This window comes from Nyctibius grandis, chromosome 6, assembly GCF_013368605.1.
Source record: "Nyctibius grandis isolate bNycGra1 chromosome 6, bNycGra1.pri, whole genome shotgun sequence".
Classification (NCBI taxonomy): Eukaryota; Metazoa; Chordata; class Aves; order Nyctibiiformes; family Nyctibiidae; genus Nyctibius; species Nyctibius grandis.
Genome location: NC_090663.1, coordinates 68,717,209 through 68,733,668, shown reverse-complemented (window position 1 = coordinate 68,733,668; position 16,460 = coordinate 68,717,209). Strand labels below are relative to the sequence as shown.

The following is a 16,460-nucleotide window of genomic DNA, read 5'->3' as shown; positions in this document are numbered from 1 at the left end:
AGTCGGAAGCGGTGCCCACTGCAGCCGCTCTCCCACAGCCCTGCCACCTGCTCGGGCTCTGCCCAGGCAGCAACGCCCCAGGGAATTACACCACAGAGAGTTTAACCTCATTGAGGAAAAAGAAGTAAGCAAACAAATAAATTAATATAATCGGCTTCTACAGTCTGCCATTGACAAAAATAGTAGTGGCAAGGCACCAATGCAAGGAGCCCCCCGTAGAAATATCTGGGCAGGGAGGCTTGGGTCTGGGCAGGTCCGAGCTGCATCCCCTAAGCAGCAAAACCCAGCCTGCCCTCTTCTATCCCTGCCCCAGCAAGAAGCACGCTCGACCCTTCCCACAGTGCTCCAGCCTCCCCCCAGGGAGGGATGCTCCCGGCTTCCCCCCGGGCTCCGTCAGACCCACTAACCTTCCTTTTTTCCTACCCTTCCTCCAGCTAAACTCACCATCAGCTGTGCTGAGGTTTGGGGGGAGTTATTATATTTATCTGCACTTGAAGTTTCCTCATCTTCATTTAACTTAGGCTACAAACCAACTTGGCACGTGCTAGGTTCCCTGGCCACGCAGCAAGGTTCTGGATGCTCATCACCTCCACCCGAGCGCTTTGTGAAGCCACAGACCCAGGAAAGGGCTAAAAGCGTCATCCAGCCACGCCAACAAGCTGAGCAGCCCCATCCCCCTGCAAAAGCAGACAACAATGCACAACTCGTATGGGAAAAGCAGCAGCAAGCTTACCCCGCCACAGCACCGATGGCTACCCGTGGAGTCGGCCGGCACAGATTTCCTTCTGCTGCTGCCCCGCTGGGATATAAGGTCTGGTTTTGCCCCCCCCGAGCCAGTCGCCGCCCTGCCCAGAGTGACGCCAGCCCACCAGTGTGTGCCAGAAAACCCCCAAACTTCGACGCCGGCAGATTTGGTGCACAAACATAGTGCCCCGTGCTGCTGCCAAACCCGGGGAGGTTTGCACTGCGCCGCTTAATTGAGGGTCTGGCCTCAGAGGAACAGCCAGGAGAACCAGAGGGTATAATAACACTCTGGGTTTAAATTAAAATAAATATTGGGAAATCTGTTCTCATGGGGTGTCTACCTCCCTTTTTGGGAAATTCTGTCACTGTTTTTTCAAGAAAACAAAAAGGACTGACCTCAAAGGCCTGGCTCCATGGTCACTTGGGCATGGCTGTGAGACAAAAAAAGGCTAAATCCAAACAAGTCCCTCTCCAGGCTGCCTGCAGAGGTGAAACGTGCTTTGGGAATGGCAGGGAAAGGGGACTCGGATACAGGTGTCACCAGTCCCCCTTCGAGAGCAATTTCTGATGCTACAAAATGCGTGTCTGCTTTGTTTCTCGTGCCCCCTGAACCACACGGACCCATGCAGGGGCCAGCCCAGCCCGCTGCTCTCCAAAATCAGGTATTCACCAGCCAAAATCTGGCAGCTCTGTACACATCCTCAGCAAAGCAGAATAACTGCCTGGGGCAAAAAAAACCTCAAAACCCCCACCCTCATGGCCACCCAAAGCTCAGCAGGGACCTTGGTGGCAGGATACGGACGGTGGTTAGAGCCCACCTCTCCTGTCCTGCACCTGATGGCATGGGACAGAGCACACGGGTGCTGTGGCTGCCCCCCTGCACCCACCTCTGAAGGCACATCCTTTCTCCTTTCCCTATATTTATTTTTTCCTGCTGGGATTTCAGCCACCCAGCTCTTCAGTGCACATTTGCTCCCTTTTTCCTAGATTTTTCTTGCACTCATCGGCAAAGGCCCCTTGCAGCTCCCACACGTGCCCGGGCTGCAGCAGCTCAGGGGAATGACTCCTTGCCAAATGCAGCTTTGCCTTCCACAGTGGCAAGGAGAATTGGAAATCCCGCCCGATGCCTTCAGCCCTACAACCCTCAGAGAGCGAGCGGCAGGGTTGGAAAATGCATGCCTTCAAGCAAGCCGATGATGTGCAGGTTAGCCAGTGATAAAACTATGGTTATTTAGGGCAGAAAAATCCGCTTTGCAGTGGAAGACTTGAACGCTCATATTTCTGCTCAAAACCAGGGGCTGCGCTTGCCGAAAGCCTCACCCACATCCAGGGTAGCCCAGTTTGAGTCTGGATTTGATTGGGAAGCAAAGGATTTCCAGTTAACCAAATTCTCAGGTTAGGACCAGAAAGAGAAAGCTTTTTTGTTCTTGTTTTTATTTTGTCTTCTTACTTATCGCTTTTGACACTGTCTCCCATGACATCCTCATAGGGAAGCTCAGGAAGTGTGGGTTAGATGAGTGCACAGTGAGGTGGATTGAGAACTGGCTGAATGGCAGAGCTCAGAGGGTTGTGATCAGCGGTGCTGAGCCTACTCGGAGGCCTGTAGCTAGCGGTGTTCCCCAGGGGTCAGTACCGGGTCCAGTCTTGTTCAACTTATTCATCAATGACCTGGATGAAGGGACAGAGTGTACCGTCAGCAAGTTTGCTGATGACACAAAACTGGGAGGGGTGGCCGATACACCAGAAGGCTGTGCTGCAATTCAGCGAGACCTAGACAGGCTGGAGAGCTGGGTGGAGAGGAACCTAATGAAGTTCAACAAAGGCAAGTGTGGGGTCCTGCACCTGGGGAGAAATAACCCCATGCACCAGGACAGGTTGGGGGTTGACCTGCTGGAAAGCAGCTCTGCAGAGAGAGACCTGGGAGTCCTCATGGACAACAAGCTCACCATGAGCCAGCAGTGTGCCCTTGTGGCCAGGAAGGCCAATGGTATCCTGGGGTGCATGAGGAAGAGGGTGGCCAGCAGGTCAAGGGAGCTTATCCTCCCCCTCTACACTGCCCTAGTGGGGCCACACCTGGAGTACTGTGTCCAGTTCTGGGGTCCCCAGTTCAAGAAAGACAAGGAACTACTGGAGAGAGTCCAGCGGAGGGCTACAAAGATGATCAGAGGACTGGAGCATCTCTCTCATGAGGAAAGGCTGAGAGAGCTGGGTCTGTTTAGCCCAGAAAAGAGAAGAGAAGACTGAAGGGGGAACTTATCAATGCTTACAAATACCTTAGGGGTGGGTGTCAAGAGGATGGAGCCAGACTCTTCTCAGTGGTGTCCAGCGACAGGACAAGGGGCAACGTGCACAAGCTGAAACATGGGAAGTTCCATCTGAATATGAGGAGGAACTTCTTTACTTTGAGGGTGACAGAGCACTGGAACAGGCTGCCCAGGGAGGTTGTGGAGTCTCCTCTGGAGATATTCAAAACCCATCTGGATGTGACCCTGTGCAACGTGCTGTAGGTGAACCTGCTTTAGCATGGGGCCAACCCCCTTCCAACCCTAACCATTCTGTGACTCTGTGATCAGCACATCAACAGCTACATCATGGGGAGTTGCTAAGTGCTGATGAAATGGCATGCACATCACATGCTTTTAGGGAGGGGAAGGTCCCTTGCAGCCCCCCAGGGGTCCGGCAGCAAGCCGGGCTGTGTGCCTGCCATGCAAACCCCAGGGCTGCAGGGCACAGCTGTGCCTGCCCCATGGGCTTCAAAGCCTGTCATGTCACTGTGAGGAGCCATAATTACAAGGGAGGCCTGGAGCTGGCCATGGCTTTCAGCTTGTGCCTTGGGCCAGGAAAACCCACACACAAAAGAAAAAAAAAAAAATCAGCCATGCAGTTTACCGATGCCAACGCAGCAGCCTCTGGTAAAGAGAGACACCAGTATCGTGAAGTACCTGGCACCCCCCAGACCTGTGGGGCTGGGGCGGCTGGAGGATCTGCCCTGCTGGGGGGTGATGTGGGGGGCACAGAACGGAGACAGCCCTGCTTCCCACTGCCCCACGCTGTCACAGGCCGCCCTGCGCAGGAGAGCAGTGAGAACGTGACCACCTTTGAGCTGAAATTTCATCAGGGCTGGGGAACGGAGAGTGCTGGTGGGAGGCGATTTTTAATGTAATTAAAGGGCTGCTGCTCCAGGCTGCTTAAAAAAAGAAAACTGACTATAAAAAAAGCATATTTCACCCAAGATCCCTAAAAAGCACCAGGATAATTAACGTGTGCTGAAGTGCCTCGTGTGTCCAGCACCTATGTTTAGCTCCTGGGCAGGCCACCAGCAGCAGCAACCTCACAGCACTATGCAGAGAGACCAGCAGGAAAGTCAGCCAAACGCATCCAAAATGGTTCCATTTAAAATAATAATTAAAAAAAATTTTAAATTATCTTAGGGTTGGAGCATTGGTCTCTTAATGCTTTTGCAAGAACTCCAGCTCTCCAAGGCAGCAGGGCTTGGAGAGGTCACCCATTTGGTATCTGTTATTAAAAGTGATCGCAGGATCTGACAGCTTCATGAAAATCTCACCTTTGTAGATAAACAGCTGGAAATAAAACACAGAACAGCTCACATGTTGCCAAGGGATGTGCCAACAGGTCACAGCAGCAAAACCCCGTTTTTCAGGAGCATGTTGCGATGAGGCAGCCGTGCAGCCCGTGTGGGCAAATGCAATGGTTTCCCTTCTGCGCTCCCACCAGCTTTTTCATGTGTACAAGTACGCTGCCGTGTTGCTCCGTACACGCTTTGGTGAGTGAGCTGGCGGCCAGGCAGGCAGCCCGCTCCCCAAGCCCTGCATGGGTGCATCGCTGCCCTCACCAGCAGGCGATGACAAACCCCCAGGCAGCTGCCGCTGCGCCCAAGCCCTGCCGTCGGTCCCAGGACCCAACGCTGGTGGGGTTTGCACCAGCCACTGGCACCAGCTTTGCACTGCAACCGGGTGGGCTTGCACCCGGCGTGGCCCAGCAAGGGCACTGCGTAGGGTTTTGATATAACTGCCTGAGCTCATGGAGACCTCACGGTCAGAGTGTCCCTGTCTGGCGCAGGCTGATATGGCTTCTATTCCCAAATTTAATTATTATTTTTACAGGGCGGTAAAGGAGCGGAGCAGCATGCTCCCGTCCTGCCCGGGTCCACCGCGGGGCAGAGGCTGTGGTTGGGGCTGCACCGTACTATTTCCACGCCCTGGAGTTATTCTGGAAGGAAACCTCAGGGTCAAAAATAAGTAAAGAAAACCAGGACACTTTGAGCATGGTGGGGAGCAGCCGAGGTGCTGCTACAGCCAGGGAAAGGGTCACCCCTGCCATGCAGCACAGTGGCCAGGGCACCTCCAAAACATGCGTGGGGGTCACTGGAGGCAGAGCTCGCCCCGGCTCCCACCTCTCCCCACGTGCTGCCAGGGACAGGAGCGTGTGTGCAACAGCCACAAACTGGGGAACGAAGTGATGAGCAAGGAGAGGGTGCATCAGCAACAGCATGAGAGTAAGGGATCCTTCTCCCATCCCCTTAACTCTCACAGCACAAACCCAAATGCAAACCAACATCAGCTGAGCACATGGCTTGTTATTTTTTTGCAAGAAGTTGATTTTAGAATAAAAGTGGGAGAACACCTAAAATGTACCATTGTCTCCGTTTAGCCCACACCCAGGGCTAAACAGTAACCAGTTGTTCTATCACCCAAGACCCCTCCCCAGCTGAGAAAGGGAATTGGGAAAAGGAGGGAGACTTGTGGGTTGAAATTTAAGCAGATTTAATAGAATAGAAAACCCATATCAATGCTAATACAAAATATCAAAGTTATACTCAGCCCATAGAGTGGTGGCAAGTCCCTCCAGGGATCACAATCATTGAGAAGAAGGAGAAAGACGAAATTAATTCTATTTACACGCCTGGCAAACTGAGGGCCGCGAGTTGCTCTGTAATGCGAGCATTTGGAGGCAGCCTGAACTCTGGGGAACAGAAACCCAGCAAATCACTGAGGCAGGGTCACAGCGTTATCACAAATCCCAGCACTCACACCACCCAGGTCCTCATACGTTTAAGTAATAACTGTATATCATATTTCCTCTGAGTTTTTCTGCTTGTTTTGTTTTTTTTCAGGAGGAAGAAACTGCATACCAGCTACAATAATTTACCAGGACTGGTCCCACCACCAGTCTGCTGCCTCCATCCACGTGTGCAAGCCCTCAAACACAGCCACATGACAGAAACAGGAGTTAAAACCAAAATAAACTCCCCAAAAGACCCCATTTTTGGCAGAAGAGCAGGCAGAGAGCCCGGGTTCATTGCAGAGGTACCCACCAAGAACCTGCACACCCAGATCAGAAATGGAGCTCTCTGCCAAAGTCAAATCAGCATCCCTGGACAGTCAGACATCTGGCTGGCATGGAGGCACGCTGCTCCCCGCACTGCGCTGGCGATGGCTGCCTACCTCCCTGCCACTGCACACGGTGCTCGAACCTGCAAACAACCCTGCGTTTGGGCTCCAAGTTGCCATTGCAGCAGAGGCAGAGAGCGCAGGGAACTGCTGCCCTTGCACTGGTTATTCATTATTGTGTACATACATGAGTTGCACAACACTTGTATATGTAGCCATATATACACACACAGGTACATGTCCGTTGCAAGAAGTACCTTAACACTCAGGCAGTCATTTTCTTTTTGAAAAAGAAGGCTTTGAAAGTTTTCATGCTATAATGAACCTACTTTTTGCTCTACAGGTGAAACAGCATTGGGTCTGGGACAGGTGAGGGCCGGTGCTGCCTCCGCTCCCCAGTTGCAGGTTCAGCTCCTGTTCTTAGAAACCTGATGCCTTCTGCTAACAGAAAACACCAGCTCTTTGCAGCTCCGTATTTTAGGGTGTGAAAACAGCAAATCCTGAACTGCAAACCACTTGCTCACTCTGCAGCTTTAAGGTCTCCACAGCAAGTTCAGGGTGTGCAGTGCAGGTGGATACTAACGCTTGTACTTACATCCCATCCTGTGGTGCCTGACTCCTTGGGGCAGTACTAGGGGGACCACAGAACTCCCAGGACACGGCTGAGCTGGGGCGGGGAAGGTTATTTGCCTTTGAAGTGCATGGCAGTAAAGGGAGCTTCAAGAAAAATTTCCTGAAGAGCTTTGGAAAGGTTTGTAATATTTTGGGGTTTCACTGAGGTCAGAGGCTGTTTTCCCATGGCCGAGACATTTCTTTTGTTCAGATTGATGGCAGCGGCAATTCCGTCAAAGGTTTTTCTTCCTCATTGAAAAGGGCAGAGATACGCAATCAAACTCTCCCGGCCTCACCACATGCTTGGCGAGGAGTGGTGCTCGTCACAGAAATCCACTACAGGGGGCAGAGAAGAGACAGTCCCATTGGATTGTATCATCCACAGATATTCCCATTTTGCTAAATACAAACAGGGGGCAAGGAGAAGCCCTGCAGCCGGCTGTGGCACTCAGCCCACCATGGGGAGCCCAGGGTGCTTGGCTGTGCTGCCAAAAAAAGCCTCTGCTGGATGGAGAGGTGCTCTGGGTCGTGAGGGTCTCTCTGTTTCTCCCACCAAAGCCAGGAAAATAAGGGGGTTGAATAAATGCAGCTTGCGTGCCATGGCTGCCCCAAGCCCAGCTGCTGCAGCCGGGCTCAGCACTGGTGCCTCCCACTGCTTCAGCCACACCAGCTACTTATTAAAAATAGATTTTTTTCTTCTTGGAAAGGACAAAAAAATAAACAAGAAACCTTTCTTTTACAATGATGCAGACTCATGTTTTCACAAACCCAAATGTGACCAAAAATATCTGATTTAAACTCGAACGCCGATTCCTGGGTAAATCACTGTGTTCAACTCTAGAGGCCACCCCCACCGTACAAAAAATGCCATGTGGGTGGATAAGAAAAAATGCATACATTGTCGTGGGCATTTTTTATCCTTGCCTAACCCACTGGGCAAGCTGACCCTTAAAACTTCATCGCACCATCAGCCCGAAAAGGGATGCAGGAACACCTCCAGCGACGGCAGAGCCTGCGGCCAACCTTCCCAGCTGCTGCTCCAGCCTGCCCGACAGCAGAGAGCCGGAGCACTCCCCTCGCGTGCCCACTGTGCACAGGCACATGTTGCAAAAACCAAACACATGGACTGCTGCTAAAAATGCCTTCAAATACTCAGAGAGAGCATCTTTTGGCCACGTTATCTCTGGCCATCCAAAACCTCACCCTGTGAAGCACTGCCTGCCACCAAGCCCCTCCAATGGCAAGCAGGGTGGCCCCACTTGCACACAGATGAACAGCGTTTGATGGGGACAGCCCAGTGCCACCAGTGTCCCCAGAAACATGTCCGTCCTTGCAAACATGTGCTGCCAGGTGCTGGGCACGTCCCTGCACAGGGCCAACACGAGTGGCTCCATCCCTGCGGCCAGGCGGGAGGTTTCCCCAGCGAAGGGCTGAGTGTCACCCCCCCTGCCCCGTGATGCCCGGGAGGGACGGTCCCGTGGGAGGCCACCCTGGCAGGACCAGCAGGCGGCAGCCAGCTCTGGCACCAGCTCCCTGGCCTTTGGGGAGCAGCCAGCCAGCAGGAGGCAAATTTCGGGCGTTGCCAGCGGGGACATGTGTGCAACTGCAGCGTGTCCCTGGGAAGGCACGCAAAGGGGACCCATGTGCAGGGGGAGCGTAGCCGGCTACCTCTCCAGCACAGGGTGCTGCAGGGTGCTCTGTGCCCTGTTTGCAAGACACACACCCCTCCCGCTCAAACTACAGCCAAATCAGCCCAGCTTTTCTCTCCGTGTATGAAACAAGAGGAGGACGAGCGCTCACTGTCCCCTTTGCTGTGGGGCGAAGGAGAGCAGCCCTCTCCCCAGCTGTGTTGTGCTGCCGCTCGCCCCAGCGCCTCTCGCACAAGGACGAGGACAGACAGAGGGTCATGCACAAACTGCAAGAAGCAGTTTCACGGAGCCCGTTTCATCCCACCCTTGTGACATCTCAGCCATCCTGCTCATGGGCTGGGCTCACCGCAGAGCTGCAGGACACCCCTTTCATAGAGGGACCCAAAAAAAACCCCTCCCAGTCCCCATCCCCGCCAGCTGTCCCCATGCAAACACCACCCTTGATGGCCCTGAGGATGTGACCCAGCCCTGCGGCAGAGCTGGCACCCAAAACATCCCCACTGCCTGAGCAGCAGCACCGCTTGCTGGACACGGGAGAGTTCACAGCAGCACCCTACCCTGTGCCACCGTGCAGAGGAGCCAGCAAACACATCATTACTACAATTTTAAACCAAAGCGACAGCTGTCACCCAGCCCTTTTTGCATCTCTGGGCTGCAGCCAAACCTGTGCTCGCAGTCTCTCACCCCAGTGATGGGGCTGTGCACTAGCATTTTGGTACTCACGACCCAACAGGCATCATAGCTGTCACAGCAGCCCCAACTTCTCATGCAGCTAATGCAAGGGGTCCAAAAAATAAGGGGCAAGTCACAGCAAAGGTATGAAATGGGCAGCAGTGGGGTGAAGGAGGCAGGGTCAGGAAAGAGGCTCGCTCCCAGGGCAGCAGTGTGGAGAAGCTGCACGTTTCAGAGCTTGTCTCATACAGAAGTAGAAAAAGCTTACACAGGGTGGGAATTAAAACATAAATTCCACTAAAACCAGAAGCTGCTCAGCTCCCAGCTTTTGTAGTGGTGGGAGAAGACTATAAATTAAGTGCAGTTTTGCTATAAGTAATAAAAAATTCTTGCATTTCTTTACTGGTTCTTGAATTTGGTATTGCAATGCCCAGCAACAACACTGCTGACCCAAGGCAGCTGCAAGGCATGTACCCACTCACGCTGACCCCTTGGAGACTGTCCCCTGCAGAGCCACAACGCCATGCTGCAAAACTGTGCAGCTATGCAACAGCCCACGGCTTCCTCCACCAGCATCGATACCCATGCTGTACAGCTCGTCATACACATGTGAACAAGAAAGAAGGGCCTGAATGGGATTTTAAACAAATAACGTGCTGTTCACTTGCTTGCTGGTAGGAGAAAAAAAATAAAAGGCACACTGAGTAAAAGAGGCTTTACCCGTGATCTACCAGTCCACAATGATCCCTTTTCCCCTGCTCATCTGCATCTCTGCTGCGGAGAACCTGGTACCAAGGGCCACCATGAGCACCCAGAGCCAGTGGTCCAGGAGAGCCCTCGTGCCCTTGGGAATCTCCTTCCCAGCACCTCAGGAAGAGCAGAACAACCCTTGCTCACATTGCAGCAGGTGATGGCCATAAGATGGCAACGCCCCAGGCCCAGCTCATTGGGGTCATTAGCCAGTTTTCCACCCCACCGCTGCGTCATCTAGGAGCAGGGGCGGCCCTTGGGTGCCTGAAAATAGGGGGGTGAGAACACCTCTCAGCCTCTGCTTTCCCCCTCACCCCAGCATGCTGTGGCCCCCCGTGCAAACAGCCTGCCCATTGCTACCCGCTCGCTCCAGTCCGACCCCAAATTGCAGCACCCAACTGCCCCAGGAGAGAAAAACAGCAACACCTCAAACCACATCACTGTTGAGCTTGATGGTTTTAATGGTGATTAAAGAAATCAACGGGGTACCTTTCAACTTTGAAATACAAGTGCAGAAAGGATACAATATACTGTTTTCTGTACATTTCTTACAAAATATTACATACATCCCGTCCTGAAGTGGTACTTGACACACCGCTGAGCCCATGTACTGTGTGTGCACGCCAGCTGTAGCTTTTCCTCCTTATGTACAGGATGTGGAGCTAACGGAAAGCTCCCGTTGGAGTCTGGGCAGATGCTTTTAGGGCAGCGGTGGGTAAATACAAGGGGTGAACACAGGGAACTTCTGCCCAGCATGCCCAGGCGCAGCTTCCGGAGTGCCAAGCCCCCACAGTGCCTCTGTGGCAAGTGGGCAGCATCGCCCTGCTGGCACTCACAGCTCTTGGCTGCTCTCCGGTTTGGTGCAGGAAATGGCTTTTCCCACTGTGGTTTGGCGTTTTCCCTGTGTCTGGCATCACCTCCCACTTTGAGCCCCGTGCAGCGTGCCTGGGTCAAGCCCTGGTGAACCCAACTCCATTTTATCCACAGCACCTTCTCAGGAAGAAGTCAACCAGGTCATATAACAAATAAATTAAACCCCTCCTCCCCCTCTACCCCCCAGCACCGACAAGGCTGTGGGGCACACATCAGTACCCGTCCTGGCAGTCGTTATCGTCGTAGTCGGCAACAGGCTTGTTGCGGTAGGCGCCCGGCCGCCGTTTGCGGCTCCCGCTCTCCAGGCTCTGCAGCGAGCTGTTGTCCCCGCGGCTGCTGGACTCACGGGTAGCGTCTTCCTGGGAGTGGCTCTCCTCCTCGTCATCATCATCGTCCTCCTGGGACTCACTGTTGTTGCTCTCTGTGGACCTGCTGTCCTCGCCTGCATTGTTCTCTTGGCTGCCATCACCCTCCGGGGACGCACTCTGGCTCTCGTCTGATGTGCTCGGCACATCCTCATCAGGGTTGGAGTCATTCTCATCCTCCTTTGACTCCTCCACAGTGTCCTCTGTGGACTGGCTCTGGTCACCATCATCTTCCCCAGACTTGCTCTGGTCACCCTCATCTTCCCCAGACTCGCTGTCAGGTGTGGATGGCGCACTCCTGTCCTCAGCAGACTCCTGGTCCTCCTGCCCTTCCCGGGACTGGCTGCCACTGCGCTCACTTGATGTGCTCACCGCCTCCTGGGAAATGTCCTCCGGGGACTCCCCCGGCTCTTCAACTGACTGGTTGGCGGTGCTCTCCCTGGACTCGCTGCCCTCACCCTCCCTGGAGGGGCTGTTCTCCCCATCCCCATCCTCCCCAGAGCGGCTGGCACTGTCTTCCTCTGACTGGCTGGTGACAGCCTCTTCCGACTGACTGTTGTCCTCCACAGATGGGCTGTCTTCTCCTGAGTCAGCGTCCTCCACCTCTGGGGACCTGCTGTCGCCCTCCTCCCAGCGGTGGGAGTCAGCCCGCCGGCCACTCTCTCGACTGCTCCCCGGGGCGCGAGGGCCAACACGGCGCCCCTTGTAGCTGCTGCCTGGGCTGTCAAAGACGGAAGGGTCATCACCCTGCATGGCTTCATCCTCGAAGTCGTAGCTCTCCTCCTCTTCCTGGCTGCTGCTGCTGCCCCCTCCCCGCCTGTAGGTCCGCTCATACCAGCTGCCAAGGTAGTTCCTGTACCGCCGGTGATCCGCCCCGATGCTCTCGCTGCTGCTACTGCTGCTGCTGTCACCGTGCCCTCTGCCAGCCCCAGCGTCCACTTGGCCAGCGTCATGGCCACGTTCGTCTTCCGCATCAGCACCAGCCACGTAAGTAGGACCTTCGCCCCCCTCCTCTTCCCCATTCTCATCAAAGGTGTCATCCCCGCTGTCATCCTCCTCGTCCAGGAGCCCACCAGCATGGAAGAGAAGCCCGTTGACTCCAGTGCCGTGGTGCTCTCTGTTGTCACCATCATCAGCATCACGTGCACCTTCCTCCTATGGAGGTAACAAATGGAGATGAATGCAAAGGCTTGCAAGCCACAGGCGCTATTGGCACTGCTCACCATGCAGGCCAAGCGCTACCCTGACCAACACCAGATTTGGGGCTATGCAAATTTTGCAAAGCAAAACACCCCTCTCCACTCACTCACCAGGAAACCAAGGCCGTTTCCATCCTGGGCACTTGTGTCCTCGTGGTCCACCTGGTTCAGGTGCTGAACCTCCCCAACTCTGCCTCCCTTGTCTTGGCCAGTGTGCTCGCCCAGCTCCTCGCCCACATTGTTCCCACCTGCTGGGTCCCCAGGAAGGGCATTGTCCCCTCTCTCTGCACTGACAGGAGGATGTCTGCCATCTCCACCACCCAAGAGGTTGCCCAGCTTGTTGATGTAATCTTCGCTTGCTGTGTCCTGGAGGCAAAACACAACACAGTGCTTTGGTTTACTAAACACCACTGCACGTTTACTGCTACTGCCGCAGGATGATATATCACTCCTAAGCCATGCAAGTGCTCAAGACTTCTTCATTGCTCTCACCTCAGCCTTTCAGTTGTTTCTGCTGATGCAAAAAAAAAGTAGCCACCAGCAAAAGAGCAACGCAGAAAAGCCCAAACCGTGATGCTTCAGAGCACAGAAACTCCTTTTTCAGGACCAACACAGCAGAACGCATCAGGTGAATTGGGAACGTGCACAGGGAGGCAAGGCAAAACAAGGTGAAAACAACCCAGCTTGAAAAGATTGAGTACACAGGCAAAGCTCTAAGACCCGCAGAAGTGGCAGCTCTTCCCCCAGGTGCCTGGTCCAAGGATGCAGGTGCCTGCCTGGGGCTGGCCCCCCATCCCAGATGTGCTCAGTGAGCGGCTGCCACCTGCGGGACTGGGGGACCCCTGGCTTACCTCCTGCTGGGCACTGTGGTGGGGGCGGGCTGGCTCGCGGCCGGGCACCTAAACACATCCAGGAAACGTCTGATCAGTGATCGGTGCGCCTTGGCTGGGCGAAACCACCAGGGCTTGGGGTTTGAGTACCTGTCCAGTGGGTACTTACGGGGTGAGCAGAGGCTACGGCCCAGAGGAACAGCACCAGCAACGTAGCCCTCATGTCTGTTGTGGTCCCTGAGGCTGAAACAGGGAACAAAGCGCTTGCACACTAGAACAAAGCATTTGCATGTGCCCCTGGCTGTTACTTGGCCCCGCAAAGCCCTTCCAACTGATACAGCCTTGCCATCCCTGCATGTGATGCTCAGCCTGGCATGTCATCAAACAAGCCAAGGATTTGTCCTCGTGCCACTTCCTGGCGTCCTCTGTGCAGGAACTTCCCTTTAGTTTGGGATTTGAAATACCTGGCCATGCTCTTGCAGATTTTTTTTGTCTAAGCATCATTAAAGAGCGGGAAAGCTCCTCCAAATTCCCTGTTCCCATGGTAATGTCACCCACCACCCAGCCGAGCTCGGTGGCTGTGACAGGAGCTGGCACGGCAGATGGGCAGCGCTGCAGGCTGCAGAGCTGCGCCTCCCACCCAGTGTGGTCCCCACAGCCCCGTAAAACCTCCCGCTGACCCAAAGCAGAGCACCCTGGTAAGATAGCACCACCGAGAGCTGCAGGCCCAGCGACCGCTGGGTCGGTCTGGCATCCCAGCGGCACTGCTGCCTGCGCAGGCAGGTAAAGCAGCAGGGGCTTTCCTCCAGCTTTGCTCTTGTTTTCCAAGTCCCTTAAGCAGCCCAGCACTGCATCCCCATGGGGCACGCTAATGGCACTGCACATCACCGTGCACCCAAAACATGCTGGAGCAAAGAGCGACGCTCCTGATTTCTTCCCTTATGAAGCAACACCTACATCCCAGCTTACAAGTCTCTCCTGCTTTCTACCAAAACTTGCAAAGACATCTACAACCCCTGTCCCCAAAAGTTGCCGTTTTCACCCAGGCAATTCCAAAGCAACCCAAAAAACCCAAAACCTTTACCTCAAGGTGTGGTGCAAGCCGGTGTCTCCTCTGGTGCTTGGGATGGGGCGAGCTGGCTGCCTGTGTTGGGATGCCCCGGGCTGTGTGTCCCGGCGTGGCCGCGCAGGCATTTAACCACTGGCTGGCGCCGGCCCCGGGCAAGAGGCAGCCAATGGCACCGGAGGGCAGCACTGCCGTGCACGAAGGTGTCACCGGGAACTGGCCTCCCACGCTTCCTCCATCCTCCGCCGGGACGCCGGCCCTAAAAAAGCTCCTTGTGGTTGCAGGATGACGAGACGGGCTGGCAGTTAATGACTGACTGCACTGGCCTTGTATTTTGAGTGCTAAATTTATTCTGTTCACACACTTCCCGCCGTGACACACACAAACAACTATGGCGTCGCCCACGCCGAGCATCAGACCCTGTCCTGGGGATGGCATCCTCCTAACGCATGCGCTTGGGAGCAGCGTTTGCCCGGTGCCATGGGCCAGGGTGCTGAAACCCGCATGGGACCATTTCCCTGCCGGGACTCAGCCTTCCCCTGCACCTCGGGGCAGGAGCATAAAAACGCTATGTTAGAAGGAGGGAATGTGTCTATTTTCATGCCCACACACACACACTTCTGCAAGGGAGAAAGGAAATACTAAATGGAGGGGCACAGGGAGGATCCCACCCTCTGCATGGAGGGAGGGTAGCACCCTCCCAGTGGTTCTTCCAGCTGCTGGCCAGGGAACCTCTGCTCTGGAAAACATGGGCAACAACACATGCACATGTGTATGGGCATGTGTCACCTGGGGCTAAACAATAACCAGTTGTTCTATCACCCAAGACCCCTCCCCAGCTGAGAAAGGGAAATTAAACAGATTTCATAAAATAAGAAAACCAATATCAATACTAATACAAGAGACACAAAGTTATACTCTGCCCATAGAGTGGTGGCAAGTCCCTCCAGGGATCACAACCATTGAGAAGAAGGAGAAAGAGGGAGAGGAGAGCAGAGCAAAAAGTCCCAGCCATCCCCAGCAAGCTTTCTTGTAGCAGAAAATTGATTCTATAAATTTTATCCCCACAAAACCAGGACAGCATGTATATGCATGGGCACTGTGTGAGCCGACACAGGCAGGATGCAGGAACAACCACAAAAGCACGGATAAAATGCAAAGAGCAAATTTATTCCCGTAAACTTGCAAACCGGGGGATCTCCGAAGCAGCACCCATGGCAAAGTCACGCAAGCAGGGACGCAGGCTCCAATGAGCTCGGTTCCTGCTAAAGAGAGAGCGAGAGATTTCGGGCCTGCTCCTTTCGCCTGTATATTAGGGGTTTCTTGCAGGCAGCAGTTTTCCACTGTGCTTTGATCTTTCTCACAGCAGGGCCAGAATCTCAGACATGAATGATTAGGTGCCCCTGAGTCTTATCACAGGCCTATGTTATCTCACTGCAGATGTTCTACTTGTCAGGCACACAAGAGTAACAACAGTTAGTAGTATGGTACATGCGTTTTTCGACACCCCAGGTGCAAGTCACTTGAGTGTCTTTACAATCCTCCTCACTAATCTTCCGTTATATTCCCACAGGCACATACATGCAGTTCTGTATATGAACACATATACATGCACCATATATACCCCAGGGTTTCTTGGTGTAGCATGGATAATCTACTCCAAACAACACAGCAAGCCAGCAGCGCTGATAGCCCCTTGCTCACAGATAGCATGAGAGGGAGTTTGCGAACCTCCACATGTGCCCACACGCACACACCCTGACACAGTGCAACCGTCCCTCTCTGCCCGTGCGCTTTAGGACAGGAGCAGCATGCCCCAGCCGTACACCCGGCTTTTCCCTCTGCCCCAGCCTGGGCGGAAGGAAGGCGACTTCCTCGTCTGTATTTGACAGTTGCTAAATCCTCCGTGCCTGCATCACCCCCTCTCTGCTAATAAAAACACACCACAAGTGCAAATAGGTTGCTTTTAAGCAGGCAATGCATCTCCGCTCTGCAAGCTGGGTTCCCCCCACAGCCAAGCCACGGATGATGGGCATGGCCACAGGCAAAGGGGCCAGGAGGACGGTGCCTATGGGTGTTTTATTGGGTGGGGAAGTGTAAATGATTGCATTGATGTTCTGAGAGGAGCATTTGCACGTCCTTCCCCAGTGCCAGGTGGGAGGAGGTGCTTTGGCTTCCCTGGGTAGAAGAAAGAGGCCTTCAGACAGCAGAGCCCCGCTCCAGGGAGCCGCCGTGGCAAGGGAAGCCCATGAAACACGGTTCACCTTCAGCGGCAAAGGGCTCCTGGCC

At 54.2% G+C, this 16,460-nt stretch overlaps 1 protein-coding gene across 1 annotated transcript; it reads right to left on the bottom strand.

Annotated features, from left to right (window-relative positions):
• Window positions 1–10,923: 10,923 nt before the first annotated feature.
• DMP1 (dentin matrix acidic phosphoprotein 1) lies at window positions 10,924–13,349 on the bottom strand. The gene is made up of 4 exons (XM_068404244.1): window positions 13,275–13,349; window positions 13,127–13,174; window positions 12,387–12,641; window positions 10,924–12,231 (listed from the first exon to the last, which is right to left on the bottom strand). The coding sequence occupies exons 1-4, from the start codon at window positions 13,326–13,328 to the stop codon at window positions 10,924–10,926; spliced, it is 1,665 nt and encodes a 554-aa protein (XP_068260345.1). The 5' UTR covers window positions 13,329–13,349.
• Between the last annotated feature and the right edge of the window lie 3,111 nt (window positions 13,350–16,460).

Excerpts from the sequence above, each read along its gene's own strand:
- DMP1 (XM_068404244.1), bottom strand. The coding sequence starts at position 13,328 with ATGAGGGCTACGTTGCTGGTGCTGTTCCTCTGGGCCGTAGCCTCTGCT. Across the intron at positions 12,642-13,126 it reads ACCACAGTGCCCAGCAGGAG|GACACAGCAAGCGAAGATTA; the intron begins GTAAGCCAGGGG and ends TTTTGCCTCCAG. Across the intron at positions 12,232-12,386 it reads GAAACGGCCTTGGTTTCCTG|GAGGAAGGTGCACGTGATGC; the intron begins GTGAGTGAGTGG and ends TTACCTCCATAG.